The sequence below is a fragment of the Micromys minutus genome, assembly GCF_963924665.1.
Source record: "Micromys minutus genome assembly, chromosome: 21".
In the NCBI taxonomy this organism is placed as follows: domain Eukaryota; kingdom Metazoa; phylum Chordata; class Mammalia; order Rodentia; family Muridae; genus Micromys; species Micromys minutus.
This window is the reverse complement of record NC_137956.1, coordinates 7,342,736-7,366,066: the sequence shown is the minus strand read 5'-3', so window position 1 is coordinate 7,366,066 and position 23,331 is coordinate 7,342,736. Positions and strand designations below refer to the sequence as shown.

The following is a 23,331-nucleotide window of genomic DNA, read 5'->3' as shown; positions in this document are numbered from 1 at the left end:
TAGTAGCCTTTTCTTTCCCCAATAAACTTTTGAGGTCATTTGGGACTGAGACCTACTTCTACAATATTATATACAAAGTAAATTTAAAGCTTCATGCTGTCTTCAAATCAAACTTTCTAGTGTTGGTCTCCTATCTATACAGCATTTTCCCTACTAATTTGCTCTAGTACTTCATCCTTAGCTTATAATTCTTTTGATGGCAGCTCTCTTACTACTTCTTTCTCTACATTGACTACCTAAGAGTTGTTTGGGTACGCTCAGATTTCCAGATTTCTATTTGTACTTCCAACCTCAAGTACATTTTCTTGACTGAATACCACCAAGTCTTAATAGCCTGGCATTTTTCTTTGCACATGCTCAATGAACTTCTAATGCTTGACTAGCACTAGAAACGAGGGGAACATACAGAAGAACAAATTTATTGTGACTTATCTAAAGTACAGATGTGGAAGGAAGTTGTCCCCTGAGCTTCCATCTGATAAAATCTGAGCGATTCTTCTTCATCATTGCCCAATAGAGCCTGGAATAACACTGAAGGCACAGTATGAAAAAGCCAATGGGAATTCTGGGAGAAACTGGCATAGCTTTGTTTAAGGTCCCTGGACTAGGCCTTCGCTGGCATCAGACAGTTATTGTTCTGTATGATTCTATTCTGCAGAAAGATATGCTTGGAAAATTATATAGAAATAGACTTTTTAGTCTTGATAATACAGAGGCATTGTTTTCAGTGCTTAAAGCAGGTTTTAATTGTTAGGTTATTGCTTATTTATTCCTTGATTCATCCTTTTTATTACATTTATTGTTTGAATAAAATGGGATGGTGCAAGCCTGGTCAGCTTCTTCTGTATGGGTTTCTAGGATCAAACTCAAGTCATCAGCCTTGCCAGCAGACACCCTTACTCCTTGAGGAATCTGGCCTCAGGAATATGTTTTCAGTTACATATTCAATTATAGAGACTGGAATGAAACTAAGTATTTTTTGAAACAAAGTCTGTTTGTAATTCAGCAGTAAAGTTGTTGACAGAAAGGCTCATTTTTAGAAAAACAAGTGTCTGGTGATTTTGAACTGGCTTTCCTGAGGATTTCAGAAGCCAAGACTATGCTAAGTGTCTACCCTACATACAGATGTGGCCAACAATCAGTCAGAAAGCCCATTCTCTGACTAGCATTTCTACAAGGGAAAGTATATGATGTCACCACTAACCCTCAACCCCTTACAGCTACAAAAGTGGCAATTAAAATGACTTGACCCAAAGACTTATCTTTTATGAAAATGATACCTCCGCTGCCAATCTTTTAATTATCTAGAGCATAGTGTTTGTTGCAGGTTTTAAAATGAGTTGCACCTATTTTCAATCAGATTGGGTTTTGATTTCATGACAAAACTTGCAGAAGATAAGAAGTCTCCAACTCACGTGTCTGTAATCATATAGGGGTGTGTGTGTGTGTGTGTGTGTGTGTGTGTGTGTGTGTGTGTGTGTGTGTTTGTGTGTGTGTGTATGGGTGTGCATGTCTGTGTGTCTGTGTATGAGTGTGCATGTCTCTGTGTCTCTGTATAAGTGTGGGGGGGTGTGTGCACATGCATGTACATGTATTCATGTTAAGTTTTAGGGTATTTTTGGAACTTAAGTTTACATTTTAGTGATAAAGAGTAGCATTGCAGACAGATGCCAGTGCCACACTACAAGATTGCATTAGGATTTTTATACCATCTGTACAGGGATTTGGAACTTTGTTGTTTGGTTTTGCATTGTCTCTTCTCATTTTGCATGATACTCTGCAGGTGCCTAGAGAGAACTGAAAGCTAACCAACATTGCTACTTATGGGTTCTGAAGCAGAATTGCTCTATTCCAGATAATTGGTTAAAGCTTACATTTATGTAGAAAAGTAATTGGAATGAATTTCCTAAGGTTTGTCTTCTACAGTTCCTCAGTGGTTGGTGTGAACCTTTCTCTAAGCCTACAACTGTGCCCTGGTGTCACTGATGTTTGGGAAGAAGGGGATGTTAGTTAACAGTGTTTACCTTTAAGATTGCCTCCTCCGCTGAGTGGAGTTCTGCATTCATGTGAATTCTGCCAAGGAGACTGCATGGTTGTCACTTGCTACTAAGGCTCTCATTGTCACTTCAGAATGCCTAGGGAAGGCAGCTGCCTCCTTTTTAAGCAAAGACACTGAAGGAGGGGGTGTCTAAAAGAAAGAAAAGTTGGGTGTCGATGGAATTGAATGGTTGTCTGAGATGCAAATATCTGCTATTGACTCTTCTCTCTGATAGGAAATATTCAAAGCTACCAAGAAATCTCCAAGTGATGAGAGGAGGTCTTATGAGGTGGTTGTTGTTTTGAGGTGGTTGTGGTTGTGGTTGTTCTTTTAAATGCATTGGATAGGAAAAGTGAAAGTCTAATATAAATGCAATACACACACTGCACACTCAAACACACACACACACACATACACACACACACACACACACACACACATACACACACACACACACACACACACACACACACACACACACACCTTCATAGATGATGGCTATATTCCCTAAAGTATCAATATAGTATAAAAAGGTAAGTTTGCTATTATCTGATTTAAAAGTTAAAGAATGATCAATTCTTGTTATCAGAGAATAAAGAAACAGACACGAGGGTAAACACATTTGATTGCTGGAGGTTAAGCTGGTGTATGTGTCTATAGATACTTATAGGTTTATAATTAATATGCATACCGTACAATCTATATGATCCACTCTGAACAACTTGACTAAAACACTTTCAGCATTTGTATGTTGCTCTAGGTAGAACTATTTGTGAGAGAGGAATGGTTCCAATGAAAGTATCCCTTAACTGTACATGGAGGATATAAGCTAGTAAATGCACACATGTGCGGTAGAACATGAATAATGAAAAGGCCTAAATGTCCACCAGCAGAAGAATGGATAGTGAAAAGGCCATTGCCTTTGTTTGGTTTCTGCCACCATGATAAAAATGCTGTCCAGACATAATACTACCTGGAGACCCAGTTATTCCACTTCTGGGCATATACCCCAAAGATGTTCCAACATACAATAAGAACACATGCTCTACCATATTCATAGCAGCCTGAATTATAATGGCCAAAAGCTGGATGTCCTTCAGTAGATGAATGGATACAGAAATTGTGGTATATTTATACAATGGAGTACTACTCAGCTATTAGAAACAATGACTTTACAAAATGGATGTATCTAAAGAATATCATCCTGAGTGATGTAATCTAGTCACAAAAGAACAGACATAATATGCAGTCACTGATAATTGGATACTAGCCCCAGAAAACTCTGACTACCCAAGGAACAATTCTTAGACCATATGAAGCTCAAAAAAAGAAAGGCCAAAAATGGAAGCCTCAGTCTTTCTTAGGAAAAAAAAAAAAAAAAAAAAAAAAACGTAAGTGTATAGCACCCTCTCAGAGTGGGGTACACCTAGACCTTAAATCATTAATAACTCAAGAGCTAAGAAGATAACTTTGTGGCAATTTTTGGTATTTAAAAATCATTATGTTTAATCTTCACACACAAAGAAAATTTTGACTATTTCCATGTTACGTTTTGTTTTGCATGTACTTTATGCTCATTGTAACTAGTAAGATACATGCTATCAAACCTTTAAAAAAAATCAAGTACTGACAAAAATATATTCATATAATTTTATGCCAACATGCTTTTAAAAATATGTACATGTATCTCTGTTTTTTAAAATAAAGTTGTAAGAAAAAAATGCTGTCCAAAGGCAACTTAGGATGGAAGCAGTTTATTTCAGCTTACAGTCCATCAGGAAGAAAACCAGGGCAGGAATTCAAGGCAGGAACCTGGAGGCAAAAACTAAAGTATTCCCTTCCCTTTTCAGTTGAAGAACAGCACCAGAAAATCTTGCATCCGAAGTGAGTGGTCTCGCTGCTCCTTGGGAGGGGTCTCTTCAGACGGAAGATACCCTCTGGGGATCTTTCTTTTTTTTTTTTTTTTTTTTTCGGATGCAAGTAGCAAGAGGTTTATTTACACAGGTACCTGTGGGCACACAGTCTCTCAGAGGACTTGCGCGCCGGACAAAGGGGCAGTCCCCTTTTTATAGGGCTTGGGGGGCAGAAGCAAGGTACAGAAGCAGAAGCATAGCAACAGGGTTTTAATTGGTTAGTTTAAATGAAACCAGGGTGAACTGGGGACAAGCCCTAAGTTCTTCGGAAAGGGTGGCCTTGGCCCCTCCTCTGGGACAGGGTGCTGTTTTTCGTCCTTGTCTCAGCATGTATGGCAAAATATTGTGTCTTTACCCAGGTCCAGGTGGTCAACTACAGACATCTTGTTTGGCAGGGACTGTGGCAGAAATATGGCTCCAAGGACACAACTCTTGGTAACAGTCGGGGGCTGCAGCTTATCTGAAAGCTGGGCTTGTATGAGTGTCTCGCTTTCTTTGTCTATTGCTAGCTGGCCGCCCACCGGTATCTTGCTTGGCCACCTGGGACCCTGACCTAGCCTGCCCCGTGTGTGCACAGCCTTACAGACATGGCATTTACTGTTGCTAAGCGGGGGTCTTTCAATGGACTAAAGTGTGAAAGTGTAAGCCAAATAAATTCCCTCCTCCTCACCTTGATTTTGGGTCCTGGTGTTTCATCACAGCTATAGCAATCCTAACAGAACACCTGTCAAGAAATGTGTGTGTGTGTGTGTGTGTGTGTGTGTGTGTGGTGTTGAGGTCTGTGTGTATGTGTATGTCTGCGTGTGATATGTGTGTTTAATATAAAATGCATTATGCCCTAAAGAACAATACCATTCCTGACGTTAACAATTAAAACATGTAAATCTGAAAATTAACCTCACACTTTAGGGAGGGTATTACTTCTAACTATAGGGAAAATGCAGAACAATTCTCTTGGTTTGTTTTCAATAAAAAGTTTTTGCAGCAAAATATTTATTTTCTGTTGCTAAAAGGAGCCAAATTCATAAATTTAAAAACAAGGCAGGAAGTTCTGGCTAGCTACCTAGGCAGATTGCGAATGGCTACAAAGGTTCAGGTTTATTAAAGTTATGCTTCTCTCTTTGTTCTGTGTGGAAGATGTTTTCCTTTTATTTGTGATATTTCTCTTGTTTTCAAATTCTGTTCATTATTTATCCTTGTTGCCCTGAAATGCAAGCTTTTGAGAGTCAAAGTGATGAATCATAGATGAACCAACCTTGAGAAACAGAAACAGTTCATCAATTTATGTGAATTGTTGAAGATATTAGTAAACAACTTTCCACATTTTTATATTGTTAATCTTTTGATTCTTTATTCAGTAGGAATTTCTGACTTAATCCTGAGTGGCAAGTGTATTGGCAAAGGATGGCTTCGACATTTGCCAAAACCCCAATTAGAATCAGGCTTGCATTTTCACATCAAACTTCCATGGTGGCTTAATCAAAAAAGGAAGTTATGAAGCCTGAGCGTAGCTCAGTTGGGAGAGCTCACCTGGCATCTACAGAGACCTAGATTCAGTTCTGAACACTGCATAAACTGGTCTCCTTAATCAAGTCTTAGCACTGGGGAGAGGCAGTGGGGGAATGTCATAGCTAGGGTTTCCATTGCTGTGAAGAGACACCATGACCAAGGCAACTCTTATAAAGGCGGCAAACATTTAGTTGGGGCTGGCTTACAGTTTCAGAGGTTCAGTCCATTATCATCATGGCGGGAAGCATGGTAGCCAGAATACTGACTTTTCCCCTGGGTGGAGCTTAAACATAGAACCTCAAAGCCCCACCCCACAGTGATACATCTCCTCCAACAAGGCCATGCCTATTCCAACAAGGCCACACCTCCTAATAATGTCACTCCCTGTGGGCCAAGCATTCAAACACATGAGTCTATGGGGGCCAAACCTACTCAAACAACTAGAGGGTAGGAACATCATAAGGTCACTCTCAGCTACGTAGGTGTTGTGGAAGATCAGAGGATGACCTATGATAACCATGCTTCCACTTCGGAATGTGAGCCTATTACATTTATCACAAGCAGAAGTGGAAGAATAAAGAGTAAGTCACAGGGAAGAGCAGCAAACAGACAATGGAGGACTCAAAGCATGGGGCAGAGCCACAGCCTGATTGACAGGCCAAACAAAAGGCAATATTCTCAAGTTGGGGTCTAGAAATATATAGCAGGGAATCAACATGGGAAGCAGCCCGCTGGAGTTCTAATCTAGTGCCCTGGGTGGAGCAGTGTCTGCTCAGATGAGACTTCCAAGCAAAAAAGGAAATAGCAACAGATGGAGATGATGTCATTCAACTGGGGACCATCCTCATCCAGCAGAAGAGACTGGGGCAGCCTTGGGATCGTTGAGCTGGATTTCCAAGTCCAAAGCTTCCAACTCTTCCCTAGGCAGGTATTTTCATACTGTGGGATAAACAGTAGTAACCTCTGGTAGAAATGGTTCACCTGTTAGCTGTTCTCAGAGTTACAGTGGTTTTACTCTTGATCTGTTCTGTTTTCTCTCCCCTGTTTAAGAGCCATGGGGCCAACCCGACCCAGGCCAGGGTCTTTGAAGGACACTTGACAGGAGCATGCTTGGATCTGACGATGGGGACAATTCCTCCCTGCCAGCTTTCCATTGAGCTAAAACAGCACAGGATATTTTACCAATATAACGTATGTTGCAATGATGAATTTAAAGCTAGCCTGGGATACATGAAAACCTCTGTTTAAAGACAGTATGAGTTTATTTCAACTTGAGTTCCAGGTGTGTTCCCTTCAGGGACAATCTAGAACCTCGATGGACCCATCCCAGTTTTTCTCATTGGGTTGGTTTCGAATCTTTGTAAAGTCAGTTAATACTTATGACCTGGGGTGAAACGGGGAAGCAGAAGAGGCAGCTCCAGATCACTGCTGTCTCCCTTTCCTCCAATGAGCTTCACAGCCTGTTGCCCATCTCCTACTGCACAGCTGCACTGCACTTCAGACGTTGTTTCCTCTTTGCTGTGTCAGACATCCCTCCTCAACTGCAGGTCGGAGACAGTGACAGGCCATCAGAAGTGTTAGGAAAGGAAGGTGTTATGTAAGCAAACAAGGTGCCTTTGCCCATCTCTGGGTGGTCAGCGTCTGTATTCAACTGCCCTCCTCCTCCGCTTAACTAGTGACGCCAGTGTGTGCCCCCCTCTGCTGAGACAGGTCATCTTCAAATGAGGTCTGCTTCACTGTGTGTATTTCCAAGTCTAGTCTTGGGTATCTATAAGCATTTAGTAGAGTTCATCATTCATCTGTATCCTAAATGAAGGAAGGGCACCTTCCCACACTCCCAGTGGGTATTAGTGGAGAAAGAAGACGGGGAAACAATTTGGTGTGTATATGCTTGGCCCAGGGAGTGGCACTATTTGGAGGTTTGGTCTCCTTGGAGTGGGTGTGGTTTTGTTGGAGTCAGTGTGTCACTGTGGTAGTGGGCTTTAATACCCTCACCCCAGCTGCATAGAAGCCAGTACTCTGTTAGCAGCCTTCAGACGAACTCTCAGCTCTATACCATGTCTGCCTGGATACCACTATGTTCTCACCTTGATAATGGACTGAACCTCTAAGCCAACCCCAATTAAATGTTGTCCTTATAAGAGTTGCCTTGGTCACGGTGTCTGTTCACAGCAGTAAAACCCTAACTATGGCAGAAGTTGGTGCCAGGTACTGGGGTATTGCTGGGATAGGCCTGACCATGTTTTTGTTTGAAAAAAAAATGTGGATTTGGGGAGTTTGGATTTGGAAAGCACTGGAATGCTTTGAGTGGGGCTTAATGAGCCATCCTAAAAGGAATATGGAAGAGTTTGTTGCTGTGAGTGATTTGATCTGTGCAGACCTGGCCCAAGAGGTGTCAGTTGAGAAAATTTTTAATATGTGGCCTAACTAAGACACAGTCCAACCCTTCTCACTAAGTAAATAGTAAGACTGGGAATAATCACACATGTTGCCTCATAGTAAATAATTCCGCTGAGCAAATATATGCATGCCGTTCTCATCATATATCTGAAGAAGATTCTTAGTCAAGCAATTCTGCAGCTTTGGCATTTCTTTCATGGGGAATTCACTCCATCCCTTTGCCTCTAGATCCTGAGGCACTATATATCTGCATGGACTCTCTGCTCCTTTTGATAGGATTGTCTCAAGTGACAGCAGGAGAATGAGGGTCATCCCAGGAAGCACAGGCCTGTGGTCTCCCCATTGCTGTGAGTTCAGCGACTCAGGATCATTTTACCTGTAACCAAAGCCAGACAAAGCAGAGGCACATTGCAACTACATACGCCTAAAACCTGTAACTCAGCTTTTGAACCCACTGTCTTAATTCCTCTTCCTCTACCTGATGCTTAGCAGCCTCAGGTGAAGGAAGAGAATGAATTACTTTTAATCTGATCTTTGCTGCTAAACATTCCATCACTGTCAGTAAGAGACCTAAGGGACCGAAGGAAGAAAGGTGCTAAAAATGTCCTGGGGCAGCACTCGATCTTTGAAGTTGTACTTAGAATTTTCTACTCTTACACACACACACACACACACACACACACACACACACACACACACACACGCTTGTGCCTATGAATAACTGAGCAGCCAGCTTTGTTCAGTCTTGCAGTGGTCCACATTGCAATGTTCTCAGCCAAGTTCCATTCCATTCCAAGGATGCAGGCAGAGGGAGCATCTCTTTGACTACTGCTCGCACCTCTTCCTATAGCCTGGCTGACTCTAATGTGAGTGCTGATCTACTAGAACACATGTTTGAAAGTGAAATCATTTTTAAAAACATAATATATTTAAAATTATTTCAAATGTCTCAACTGGCACTTCACCAGAACACCAAGCACATCTGGGCCAGCTGTTCTGCTCTGGTGCCTCCAAAGACCTTGGCTCTCTATCTTGTGGTGATTAAAATCACCAGGCTCTGCCCTGTCATCTACTCCACAAGGTTAACTATACATTTTAGGTTTATTGCCTGTAGCTTTTTCATGCTTAAAAAAGAAAATCATGGTACAAACACGTGAGTTATGAAACAGGATAGGACGCTAATTGTTTTGCTGGCGTTAATTCTGTGGCTGGTTCTTGTATGGGGTAGATAAGTGCAAAGTAATATGATTGACTAAAAGGCACAAAATCAAGTGTGAAGCACCACGGACTTCAACATAGCTATTCTGATCACATGTTTCTGCTCCTATGTGGTTTCTAGATTTTGTAAATATATATGTGTATATGACATGAAGGAAGCAGTGAGTCTAGGGAAACAAGCAGGAGCGCAGGGAAAGAAGGGAATGTCAGCAGGGGAGAATGAGAGAACAATGTGCTTAATGTATGTTATATGCACGTGAATGAAAAATGGCTTTATATAGTCCAGTATAATGACATTATAAATAATAAAGGGAGACCATCCAAATAACATTCAAAGTGTTTGGTAGGATAAAGAAAAAGAAGAAAAAAGTCATAAGCATGAAACAAAAGGTTCAAGTCAGTTGCAAAATAAAAAAAAAAAAAAAGCACCCGATATAAAAAATGAAATAGATCTGAGAAAAGGTGTGGTGCAGGCCAGATTTGGTGAGAAAAAATGAGAAGCTTGGAGAACACATGCTAGCTGTGAAAATGTAATGTCAGACGTAGAGCAGAAGGGATTCTGGGAGGAACAGTACACAAGCTCGCTGTCAGTGGCCTCTGAACGTGTAGAAGACGTCCCACATATGAAGAGGAAAGGGAACTAGTCACTGCGATGTGCAGAGAGACCCTCGCTGTCCTCTGCAGAGTCACAAGGAGTTCCCGGGGCTCCACTCTGCTTCCTTTTACTTACTCACAATCTATTAATAGCACATTTGCTTTGACATTAGCAGGGAGGGTTTGTTCAGGTGGGTCATCTAATCTCACTGAGTCTCAACTTTGTCACGTTAACAGATGCGAAATTACTGGCTAATAAGGGTCTGGCTGGGTGGATAGGTGAATACATGGCTTGAGGACTTTTTAAATTTCAAGTCAAAACAAAAGCAAAATCTCCAAGGCAAAGAATAAAGAAACCTCACAGTGGCGATGTGGACAGTCATTGAGTGGCTGTATTTCTAACCTGGAACCCTGCCCTTTCCCCAAAAGTTAGAAATAGCCTAATGGAAGCATTTTTTCTTCTTAATCTCACTACACTAATGTGTGTGTGCATTCATATGTGATACAATGTATATGCTCACATGCTTTATCTGTATGGAAATATACATTATAATGCATTAATATCTATACATAACCACTACTTCTGTTTCTATGGATGAGTATATTATCCCTATCTTTAAAGGTTGAGAAGTCTTGCTATAATTTTGTAAAACAAAAACAAAAAGAAAGTTAAATCCTCAGAATGAATCAGGGTAGTGTTACCTGTGACAGAATAGAGCACAGAAATGTTTATTAGTCTTTATTATCTACAGAATCCTGTCTACCGCCCCTGCTGATTTGCAGGGGAAAAAAATCTCAGATTTCCATTTCCTGAATATGAATTCTGATAACAAAGGGGACATCTTTATGCTTTTGCAGTGATGTCAGTGTGTTTATAGCATCATTTTCCCTTCATATGCACACTACGTACCATTTTCCAGGACTTGTGCACACACACATCAGTCCCTGTGTTTTCATTTACTATATAGATACTTTGCTGAGAGACAGCAAAGGCATTATCATCTTAGCAAACTTTAATGTGAATTCTGAGCAAACCATCAGACACTGCCATCCAGACACCAGACATGAAGGGACTCTGCTGTCACTCCCTCTTGGGATGTCCTTTTTGGGTAATTCACAGCTTTGTTGTCCACCAGCAACTCAGCAGAGTGGATTAATTTTCCCTTCCCAATCTCTACCACATCTTATTAGTAAGATCTCTCTCAAATCTATATTTTATGCATGTATTTCTAAGGATAAGGAAAAGTCATATTTATGTAAAGTATTCTAAACAGGTTTTACTCTGTGAAATGTCATAGATTTAGTGAATATTTATTGTAAGTGATGCTGAAGAATATCAAAAATATATTTCTTAGACAAACAGGCTATAAATTAAAAATAATGTATGGGGTCACATATAGTAATAACTAATATGGAGCAAACCCTGCCCAGCACTCTGGTAACAGTTATATAATATTTTCTCAGTGTTTCTATAAATACCTGCTAAGATGGTTACTGTCGACCTTAGTTCCTAGAAAATAGATTTATGGAACTTGATTCAGATAGGAAGTGGAAGTAGTTAGTTCTCAACTCTGTTAAAATGAATAAACCATTTTCATATAAAATTATCCATTGTACATCTAATTTAGCACATAGTTTGATCTACATATTGAGTAATTAGATATACTTCTGTACTTCAAAGTAAGTAAAATGTTATCTGTAATATAAAGAACAAAAAAGAGACTTATTGTACACTTTAGAGAGCGGGGTCTCTGGTAACTCAACTCCACAATCAAATTTCTGAAGCCTGTCTCCTAAACCTGGCAAGAACGTAGGCAATTCAAATGCAAACAAACAGCAATTATCTGATTCGAATATTTGACACATGGCTTGTTTGGGGAGGGCATGGTTTTCCTTATTTTATTTTGTTTTTGCTTTCTTTTTATTTATCTTATGTGTGTGAATGTTTCCCTGCATGTGGACCATGTCAGTGAAGTGCCCTCAGAGACCAGTAAAGGGCATTAGGTTCCCAGAACTGGACAGCTGTGAATTGCCCCGTTGGGGACTGGAAATTGAACTTGGTCCTCTGCAAGAACTACAAGTGTTCTTAACTGCCAGGCCATTTCCCCAACTACTTTATGTCCCCTTCTCCTTCCTTCCTTCTTTCCTTCCTTCCTTCCTTCCTTCCTTCCTTCCTTCCTTTCTTCCTTCCTTCCCTCCCTCCATCCCCCCCTCTCTCCTTTCTTCTTTTTTCTATTTATCTGTCTGTCTGTCTGTCTGTCTGTCTGTCTGTCTGTCTGTCCGTCGGTCTGTCCATCCATCCATCTGTCTGTCTTTATGGTTTTAGACAAGGTTCTCCTACAAAGTCACTGCCCTTGAATTCACAGTCCTCTAGCCTAGACCTTTTGTGGGGTGTAGGTGCTTGTCTCCATCTTAAATAGTCTTCATGGGGTGATGTAATTTCTCAAAGTTTAAGAGAGGGTTTTCCTTTGGTAAATTTCTGAGCAGAAGCCACATAAAAACAAAGCAAACAAAAACCAAAAGAACTCTTCCTAGATAAGCAGCTAACCTATAACTTGTTATCTAAAAAATTTTACCACATAGTAAAACATGCAAAAGAGAATATTTTTATGCAAATGAGTTAGGAACTGAGTTGGGCTAAGTACCAAATGAACCATTTTAATTTGTTCACAGTGTGCTGACCACAACAAATATCTAAATCTCGGCCTAAAAGACTAAATGCTAATCATACCACAAAGTAATCATCTCAAATACTTCACATTTTACTGTAGTATTCGATCCAATACTGCCTACATTGAATCAAAATCATGAGCTACAGTTTGCAAATAGGCATGGTGTACCCCAAAACTTTCCTCTTACTTGCATTGTATAGTTTTGTCTCAAAGACATAAACAAGCAAACAAATAAATAAATAAATAAAATTTTATAAAGGAAGTACATGACACTGTCAAGAATTGTTAAGTAAATGTTGCCCCTAGAGCTCATTTTGTAGTCTAGTAAAGACATGGATGCCTTCTTATGTTGAGAGGATATTTAACGCATTAAATAAAATATAGAAACAGAAAAGTAGATCAATTATATTGAAATATAGTTTCAGTGCAATATGAACTGAAGTAATATTTTAGGTTTCCTTACACTCTGAATGTTATATATAAATGCCAGTCATTTTATTAGTGACAAAATACTGTTGTGATACATTGCCTGAATACAAAATTAAGGGGAAAATTGAAATAGTTTCATTTTGCTTTCAAATGGAAAGTCAGTGATGCTCAGAACTCACTCAGAGACCCCAGGTCAAAGGTTACTATACAAGAGGGACTAGATGCTGAGAGGCAGGAAGAGAAAGGTTAAATCTGCAACTTCGCTTAAGAAGCTCTAGGCAAAGTGATCCAGAGCAAGTGACTAGCTGATTCTCGAAGAATGGTTAGTCACAGACAGAGAAGTGCGGGAGGACAGTCCACAAAATACAGTCGGGAAAGACCAATCACATACCTGTGGGCAGTACTAAGCAGCTTTCACCAACAAAAGAGGATGGAGGAAATATAGATATTAGAGGCAGACTAAAAGATATGGGCCATTCTTAAATCACAGGGACTTTTAGAATTGAGTTTGATTTCACAGTATCGTCTGTATAGACTGGGTGCTATGATTTGGCTGTGAGGTATGTCACTGAGAAGGGTTGTGGCCCGTGAGCTTGATCTCCAGCCAGTGGCTCTATTGAGAAGCGATTGGATCATGGAAACAGTAGTATCATCAGATTATTAGTGAGCTGAAGGGACTGTTCTTAATAGAATATAAAGCCTGGTTGGAAACTACACAACGAAACCAATGCCTTTAGAAGCTAGATCGTGTCCCCCCAACCCTCTCTGCCATCTTCTCTCTTCTCTGTCTTCTCTCTGCCTCTGCCTCCTAACATCTCTTAACTGAATATCTCCATCCTACATTCTGCACAGAGCGATGCTCATCCATCCTCTCTTGACTGAGTACCCTTATCCTGCATCCTTCACAGAGCGATGCTCAGCCTCACTGAAGGCTCAAAGCAATGGGCCCACCAAAGACTGGAATCCATGAAGCCGGCAACCCAAAGTTTATCATTCCTCCTTATAATCTATCTCAGACTTTTTGTTGCAAAGAACAGAACCCAAATGATCAGTCACATACTCGCCTAGAATCCTGCCCTGAGTTCATACTCTGACCACTGAACATCTGTGGTAATAAAGTTAGTTTATGGTTCTAGTGAGGACTTTCTAGGATGTAGATGTATTGTCCAAAAGATGCTGCAAATAGAAACCATGGAAATACCTAAACGAAGATCTTTGCTGCATGCTTGACTGCTGTCTCAGCTACAGACCACAGATGGAACAGGATAGAAATTTGCCTGTTGTTTAGTTAATCATACCTTTCTCCCATCTACCTGCATTAGGTGCCTGCCACACTCACGGCTGGACAGGGAATCCGAGTTTATGACTCAGTGGATGTCTCTTTATAAATCATCCAGGCTTACAGTCAGCTTCTAGCACCACATGCCTTTTATTACGGTAGCTGGCAGTCACTGACCTGTGCACATTTATTTTCAGTGAGTGTCATAACTCGACAGATCGAATCAAGGTCAGAGTATGGGATGAAGATGACGACATTAAATCCAGAGTTAAGCAACACTTCAAGAAGGAGTCGGATGACTTTCTGGGACAGACGATTGTCGAAGTCAGGACTCTGAGTGGCGAGATGGATGTGTGGTACAACTTAGGTGATTAATTTTTTATACCTACTTCAAATGAGTTAGAAGTCAAGAGTATCTCTGCCATGGATTATACTGTTATAGTTAAAACTTGAATTCCTTTGAAGGTCACTCTGTCGACCTCTTAGTTGGGTTAGTATCATTAGCAATGAAGGGTAATTATCAATTAAAATGTAGTATTATTTTAAAACATTAAATCCAAGATGAAAATAAAAACCTCAAAGAACCAACTGAATATCTTTTCAGAGAAAAATTTGCACCACCTTGATTTCAGATTCATAACATACAGCTTCAAAGATACTTGTCTAATGTTTGGAGAATTTGGAACTGTTCTTTAATATATTTTATTCTATTCTTTAATGAAAATGTACCAGGAAATATATAGTTGCAGGGCTGGAGAGATGAATCATCAGTTAACAGCACTTTCTACTCTTCCATAGTACCCAGCTTTAGTTCTTAGCACCTATGTCAAGTGACTCAAAACTACCCACAACTCTAGTTTTAGGGGTATATGATACCCTTTTCTGAACACCATAGACAACCATGTGTGCATGTCATACAGACACAGGCACATACATTGAAAATAAATATTTTAAAATAAATTCAAAATAAAAATTTTATGTAGCTGGAATTTCTCTCATATGGTGATAGAAAATTGGCCATTCATTAGCCAAGACGAGAAAAATTGATGTGGCTTTAACATGAAGCTATCAACCAGTTTAGCAGACATGACATTTAAGGGAACTTTTATTATGAAAGCAAGACTAAGACTTTTGAGTTTGTCTTTTGCTTAGATTGAAGAATAACCTGGAGTCTATACTGATGGCTTAATAACAGTAGCAATCTATAGTTATTTCAGTTTCCTTAAAGTCTATGATCCAAAGGTTGTTTAATGGCATCCTGGGTAAAGAGAAATTAAACTTTTGAGGACTGGCTGCTCATGAGCCCAACAGAAGCTGACATGGCCCCAGGGCTACAAAGAATTATCACTTAGGTTCACAATGTACTGTAACTACTTACACACATTGGCTTTAAAAATCCCACAAACTTTAGTAATATGGGTTGTCAAAATAAAGTCTCCTTGAGTTAATAAAACTCTAAATTATCTAATAACTTAAACAGGAAATTTAACTTAATCTAAACACAGATGATTTAGCTACACTGGGAGCTCATTACTGAAAATAGTTGAAGAATCTTAGTTAAAGAACATTGGTACTTCTCATTATTGGAATCTAAGCTGGAAACTGAGTTAAAACTCCCACATCTTGCTTAAATTATTAAAAAAATTACATATGAACCCAAGATATAAAAAAAAAAAACTTCAATTTCCTCTGCAATACTCAAAAATTGTATCTTAATTAGAGTCTGGCTTTTGTTTGTTATTTTTATAATTGAATACTGCTGTATTGGGCTAAAGCTTAAATGTATATATTAGAGCTAAAGCATTGTACATCAGACGGAAATGCATGTGTTTTATTTATTGGATAATACATACCTAGTTATAGAGAGTTTGCTGAGGAACTTAGTTGTGATATTTCGTTAAATGGCTGCCCGTCTTTGATGTGAAAGTGCCCTTTAAACTGTGAAAGAAATGTGCTGGATGCTGTGTTGACAAGCTTTTCCTTCAGCTACTCAGGGGATTTGTTTGCCTTCAAGGAGGGAAAGAAGAGAGAGAAAAGCCAGGAAAAGATGGCTGGAGGGAGGAGAATTAGTTTGCATTTCTTGACTCTGTGTAAAATCCTTATGCATGTTCACACTCAGAAATAATTCACTATGTCCTTTATATAAATTCTCTCCTTTCTCTTCACTTGGAATTCACCCCACCACACAAAGCAATGCTTGCTGCAAAGCCCTGTGTGTGCAAGCAGAGTCTGTGGCTGCTGGATTTGGGGGGATAGCCTTAGCTCTAGGCGTCCTAGCAGCTCTGGAAAGGGGTGGTTGGCAAGGAAAGTCGGGCTTCGTATTTGACTTACTGCTAGCTTAGAACTCTTTATATGTTAAGAGCAAAGGGTTTCCCAGCCAGGTCTGGTCGGTCCAAGATTGTCATTTTATTTCCTCAGCAGACAGAGGCAGGAGGATCACCAGACCAAAGCCTGCCTGGTCAATTTTGCAAAGATGTGAGAAAATGCCTGGGGATGTAGCTTAGTGGTAGAGCTCTTCCCTCACAAGTTTGAGACCTTGAGTTCAATCCTTGGTACTGAACAAAACCACAGGATTGGGTGTGATGCTCTAGCAAGAGGGCAAAACTTTAATGATTCTGTGCTGTTAATAAAAAAATTTTTATAAATCATTCCTGCTAGACAGCAAGAATGAGAAAGTCAAAAGGGATCCCACACAGTGAAGACAAGCTTCGTAATCTTATGAGACTAAAACCACAGATACATGGATCTGGAGAGAGGGCTCAGTGATTAAGAGGACTGACTTCTCTTCCAGAGGTCCTGAGTTCAATTCTTAGCAGCTACATCATGGCCCACAACTTGCCTCTTCTGGTATGTTTGAAGACAGCTGCAGTGTGCTCACATGCATAAAATAAATAAATCTTTTTAAATTGACACAGATATGTTTAGGAAACAGGCCAATTAAAGAAGTCTTCAGCACTGAACTTTTTTTTTAGATCCTCTTTTTTCTTATAGTGTGACCTTCCCTTCATGTATCTGCTCTGTGAAGTGGGTGTCAATCTTGGGTTCTCTGTCCATATTCATAGTTTAGGAATGCTGTGATTCTGTCCCTCTCAAAGTTCTGATAGGTGTGGGCTGCTCTCCCTGACTCAAATTAAATTGTTGAATAATCGTATTGTATTTTGATCCCATCCAAATAATTAACATGACATTTATGAATAAGCACAGGCTGTAGATAGACTATATGAAAACCACTTTCATCTTGCTGCTAGCCAGAATTTCATTCATCTTTTGAAGTATATAAAGATCGAGAAGATGCTGAGGAGAAGAAATTTTCAAATGAAACACTTTCCTTGTGAATTTTATTCTCCAATTAACTTGCTTGTAATTGCCACACGATGAATTTAATCTTACTGTATGAAGTCAGGGTGTTCTTTGATCTTCTGACTGAATCCTCTACAGGAAGTTTAACAATTACAACAGCACAGCAGACAAGTGTTGTCTGCCGGGCTCATGGTTACTTAGTTACATGACATAGAAAAAGAGATGATTCCCAGGAGAGCTTCTGAGTGTGTGTATGTGTGTGTGTGTGTGTGTGTGTGTATGTGTATGTATGTGTGTGTATGTGTGTGTATGTGTGTATGCATGTGTGTGTACCTGTGTGTATGTGTGTGTATGTGTGTGTACGTGTATGTACATGTGTGTATGTGTGTGTATGTGTGTGTATGCATGTGTGTACGTGTGTGTATGTGAGTATGCATGTGTGTACCTGTGTGTATGTGTGTGTATGTGTGTGTATGTGTGTGTACGTGTGTATGTGTGTGTACGTGTGTGTATGTGTGTGAATGCATGTGTGTGTACGTGTGTATGCATGTGTGTGTATGTGTGTGTATGTGTGTGTATGTGTGTATGTGTGTGTATGTGTGTATGTGTGTGTATGTGTGTATGTGTGTGTATGTGTGTGTATGTCTGTGTGTATGTGTGTGTATATGTGTGTATGTATGTGTGTATGTGTGTGTATGTCTGTGTGTATGTGTGTGTATGTGTGTGTATGTGTGTGTATGCATGTGTGTGTACCTGTGTGTATGTGTGTGTATGTGTGTGTACGTGTGTGTGTATGTGTGTGTATGTGTGTGTGTATGCATGTGTGTGTATGTGTTTGTATATGTGTGTATTGTGTGTATGTCTGTGTGTATGTGTGTGTATGTGTGTGTGTATGTCTGTGTGTATGTGTGTGTATGTGTGTGTATATGTGTGTATGTGTGTGTGTATGTGTGTGTATGTCTGTGTGTATGTATGTGTGTATGTGTGTGTATGTGTGTATGTGTGTGTGTATGTGTGTGTATGTGTGTGTATGTGTGTGTATGTGTGTGTATGTGTGTATATGTGTCTATGTATGTGTGTATGTGTGTGTGTATGAGTGTGTATGTGTGTGTGTGTGTATGTGTGTGTATGTGTGTGTATGTGTGTATATGTGTCTATGTATGTGTGTATGTGTGTGTGTATGAGTGTGTATGTGTGTGTGTGTGTATGTGTGTGTATGTGTGTGTATGTATGTGTGTATGTGCGTGTATGTGTGTGTATGTATGTGTGTATATGTGTGTATGTGTGTGTATGTGTGTGTGTATGTGTGTGTAAGCTTATGTTTGTGTGTATACATGTGTTTGGCTAATTTATATTTCTTTTAATTAATAAATTTATTTTAAATATATAATATATAAAATATATAATAAAATATTGAGATATAATAAATATAAAATATATAAATATATTATTATTTATAATTAATTAGTTAAATACACAAATTTGTTTTTAAAGATCCATTATTTTTTTATGTATATGAGTGTTTCATCTACATATGTATGCATAGGAAGTGCTTGGTACACATGGAGGCAAGAAGAAGGCACTGAGTCTCCTGAAACTGGAGTTAAAGATGTGAGCTGCCATGTGGGCAGGGATGCTGAACCCGGGTCCTCTGCACGAGCAGCAAATGTTCTTAACCACAGAGCCACCTATCTAGCCCATAAATTTGTTTTTGAACAATTTTACACATGATGTAAAACATACAGACCACTTTTACCTGACAGCTCTTCATCCCAGTCAACAAGCACTCCGAGACACAGATCTTCCTTTCATGTTCATGTCTGTTTTGTTTTGTAACTCACTGAGGTTAATCCACCAGTCCATATGCTCGGTGTAAGACTCTAGCCTTTTCCGGGCACTGCAGCAGTGAGTATAAAACTAGAGAGAGTGGTTCCCTTCTCTCCCAGAGTCTCAATAGCCAATAGTTCACAGATAAAAGGTAGGGCCCCATGTGCCCCTGTTTTTTTCGGACTGATTGCTGATAGGCCCAGTCTTGGGTGAACTCAGTGCAGGTCTTTGTGGTTGTGGTGAGTTGGTATACTGGGGAACTTGAATTAGAATTATGCTCTTGTTGAAGTAACTGACCAAGAACATTTTGCTTTTCCTCAGAAAAACGGACAGATAAGTCAGCTGTGTCTGGGGCCATCCGACTAAAAATCAATGTGGAAATCAAGGGAGAAGAGAAGGTTGCACCTTACCATATACAATACACTTGTTTACACGAGGTAAATAACCGAACAGATTTTATTGAAAGTAAAACTTGGTGCAGAGGGACAGGGATATTAGGAACCACCAAACAGGCGTTGGGTTTGGAAAACTCATGGACTTGGGTTTGTGGAGTTCAGACTGCCTGTGGGATCAGGGGCTTGCTGAGCCTGTGGTCACAGCTGGTGCACTGAGGTAGGAAAAGCAGCCCGTTGGTGGAAATTCAGAATGAGCTTTCAAGGCAGGAGACAGAGGACCATCCTTCCAGTGCCTGTCTTTTCCTTTGTGTGCACACAATGACCACTTGCCCTAGGCCACCTTGAGCTTGGCATTGGAGAAGTAAAAAGAATCTCCAAAAAAAAAAAAAAAAAAAAAAAAAAAAAAAAAAAAAAAATGGGGAGTCAGGGGGAGAAGTGTCACAAAAACCTTCTTAAATGAAAATTATACTTTTCACATATCCAAAAAAGATGACACAAAGCTGAGGACTGTTCCTTGCCCCCTGCTCTGAGAGAGAAGAGCAGAGTATTTGCCCAATAGGAAGGACGTCAGCAAGATGTCCCTCCCAGTTCCATTCCTGCAGCTGTAATAAAACGCCCGGCAAAAAGCAACTTGGAAGAGAAAGAAAAAAGTTTTGGCTCATAATTCCATGTTACAATCAGTTGCCACCGTGAAGTTAAGGAGGTGGGAACTTGAAGCAGTGGCTCACATCCACAGTCAAGAGGAGAGAGCGAACAAACACATCTCTGCTTCTGTTCAGTCTTCTGTCCCCTTGCATTCAGCTGAGGGTCCAGCCCTTGAAATGATGCTGCTGATGTTCGGGTGGCCCTTCCCTCCTCAAGGTTAAGGCAGTCCTCCACAAATGTACCCAGATAGCAATGCGACCTATACAATCCCTCCCTGCACCTCTCTTCCCAGGAGAGTCTACATTGTGTCACGGTGACACTAAGCTAACCGAAGCAATGCCATTGCTTTATTTAACCCATTAATTTTTCTAAATACATTTATAAGAAGCCACACCGCTAAACACTCGACACATGTAAAAGTGTGCAGAACATTTTATCAAAGAGTGAGGACTGGTGTTTCAGTTGCTCACACAGTAAGTAGTTATAGGATTTATGATTAATTAATTAATATGTCAATAACCAGCATTCTGTTTTCTGACTAATAAAAAGCACTTCTCACCACAGGCTCGGCCAGGATCTCTGGTCTTGGAACTCTCGCTGAGACAATGTGAGTCTAATGTTGTGTTTCTAGCGCTGGAGCAGTAGCTCGGTGGGTAAAGATCCTTGCCAACAAGGTTACTACCTTGCTTCCTCCTGGAAAAGGCTGGATATGGACAAACAAATGAATTATTGATTCCACAGACTCCCAAACAGAAGCAAAGGCAGATTTCCCATAATCAATTCAGTTTAACACAATCTGAGATATTTCTGCTGCACTTGGAGGCTGGAGATGTAGACGTGATGCTAACACAAAAAAACCCTATAGAAAATTCTATAGAGAAGCATAGTTAAACATTTCTACCCTGTCTCGAGGAGTCTCTGAGCAACTGCAAACTGTTTGTTTTTAGAACCTGTTCCATTACCTGACAGAAGTGAAGTCTAATGGCATCGTGAAAATACCAGAGGTGAAAGGCGATGAAGCCTGGAAGGTTTTCTTTGATGATGCTTCTCAAGAAATAGTGGATGAATTTGCCATGCGTTATGGGGTTGAGTCCATTTATCAAGCTATGACGTAAGTACTGGAGGATGCTGGAGTGTCATAATCTCAGTCAAAATCCAGTGGAAAGGAAAAGGGAGCCTTTATCTCACTTCTTTGGGGATTTTTATATCTATTTATTTACACACACACACACACACACACACTCTCTCTCTCTCTCTCTCACACACACACAAACATACACACACACACATACACATATACACACTCTGAGTGTATGTGTGTTTGTGTGCACATATGCATACTTGTGCGTATACTTTCCATAGTTTATCTGTGGAAGTCAAAGGGCAAGTTATAGGAGTCTGTTCTCTCCTCGCACTATCCGGGTTTCTGGAACTCAAACTCAGGATGTAAAGCCTGTTGGAAAGCACTCTTATCAGGTGGCCATTCTTCTGGACCTCATCTCAATTCTCCTAGCCCAAATGAAATCCATCAAAAAGAATTCCCTTACAATGCAGCAGTCATATGCAAAGTGTCAGAGAACTCACAATTACTACTCCCCTACCTTTGCTCCAGGTTGAGAATGGGACCCTGAGACCCACTGACTCAAATAGTCTGAGAGTAATACATGAACATCTTTTTTTTGGTATCCAAGAAAAGTAAAGCCTTGGCATGCCCATGATTACCTAGTTGTTAAGATCTGAAACATAAGGAGTTGTTGTAGCCTCTTAGAAGCTGTCTGACTAGGATAATGAGTGGTTACACAGACACCTGGCCCTAACAGGTGCATCACTAGAACTTGGATTGGACCTCTTATTCTCCATAGTAGATTGTTTCATACCTGCTCTGTGGTTGTAGTGTGTTGTCATAGGTACAGTGTATAATAGTACAGGGTTCATAGGTATATGCTAATATAAATGCAAATTTAGCACCATGGTCATATTCTCATGTACAATAAATGAATGAAGCCCTGGAGAATCAATCAATTCTATTTATAGAAACAATCAATTTTGTCCTGATTTCATTTCTGTTGCTGTGATAAACTGCTCTGATAAGAAAACAGCTTAGGGGAGAAAGGGTTTCGTTTAGCTCCCAAATTCGGGTTTCAGCTCTATAAGAAGGTCAAGGCAACAAGAGTTTGAGGTAACAGATCACAACCACAGTTAAGAACAGAGTCAGAATAAATGCATGTGTGCTCACGTACTTGTGCTCAGCTTGATCTCTCTAGTCTTACATAGTTCAGGAGCCCCTGCGTAGGGCATGGTGCCACTCATAGTGGATTAGGTCTTTTCACATCAGTTTAATTAAGACAGTTTTCTACAAACCAAGCACACTGTCTACAGAACCTTATGAACTTTAAGTTAATGAAACTAACCATCATATGTAATTTGAAGCAAAATCAATTTCACCAAACTATAGCATTCATAGCATTTAATCACTAGCCATGGTTCTGAAAGCGAGTTATTTAAGAATGAATGCATGTTTAAAATACCGAACTGTTGAGGCTGGAAAGATGACTTAGTGGCTAAAGTATTGTTGCACAAGCACAGGTGTCTGGCTTCAAATCCCAGGCACCCACACTGAAGGGTTAGTAGGCACTGCAAGTCTACACAGCAGCAGTAAGCCTGGTGCAGGGAAAGTGGGGACAAGGCAATCTCTGGGATTCAGTGGCCAGCCAGTCTAGCCAACTTGAGAGTTCTGGTTTAGTGAAAGACCCTGTCTCAAAACCCAAAGTGGAGGGGAGTTGCAGAACATACTAGACATCTAACTCTGGCCTCTACATGCACAGATACTGACACCCACATATGTTTGCATGACATACACTTCGGCAGATGCTGTTTCTTTCCAATTTATATCATGCCCTGGTGTCGACTAATGGTGATCACACTTTTAGACATGCAAGAAATCACAGAGGTCACAAAATAGAGGCTTCTTCCACAATCCAGAAACTAAGGCTTTAGCTCTGACTGATGGCCACCCACTTCTCCTACCCACAGCTTGCAGCAGGGACTCACTGTCAGGGTGATCTATCTACTTTGCATGCTGGCAGCTGTAAGGGAGTCAGTGACTTTGACA

The 23,331-nt window shown here is 40.2% G+C and overlaps 1 protein-coding gene across 1 annotated transcript in view; it reads left to right on the top strand.

Moving 5' to 3' along the window:
- Positions 1–23,331, top strand: part of UNC13C (unc-13 homolog C) — a gene marked incomplete at both ends in the record, with an annotated part of 411,981 nt that overhangs the window by 196,432 nt on the left and 192,218 nt on the right. Inside the window, 3 exons of the mRNA XM_080934341.1 lie at positions 14,250–14,419; positions 19,501–19,616; positions 21,167–21,330. Coding sequence (XP_080790467.1) covers positions 14,250–14,419; positions 19,501–19,616; positions 21,167–21,330 — 450 coding nt within the window. The remainder of the gene's footprint in view (positions 1–14,249; positions 14,420–19,500; positions 19,617–21,166; positions 21,331–23,331) is intronic.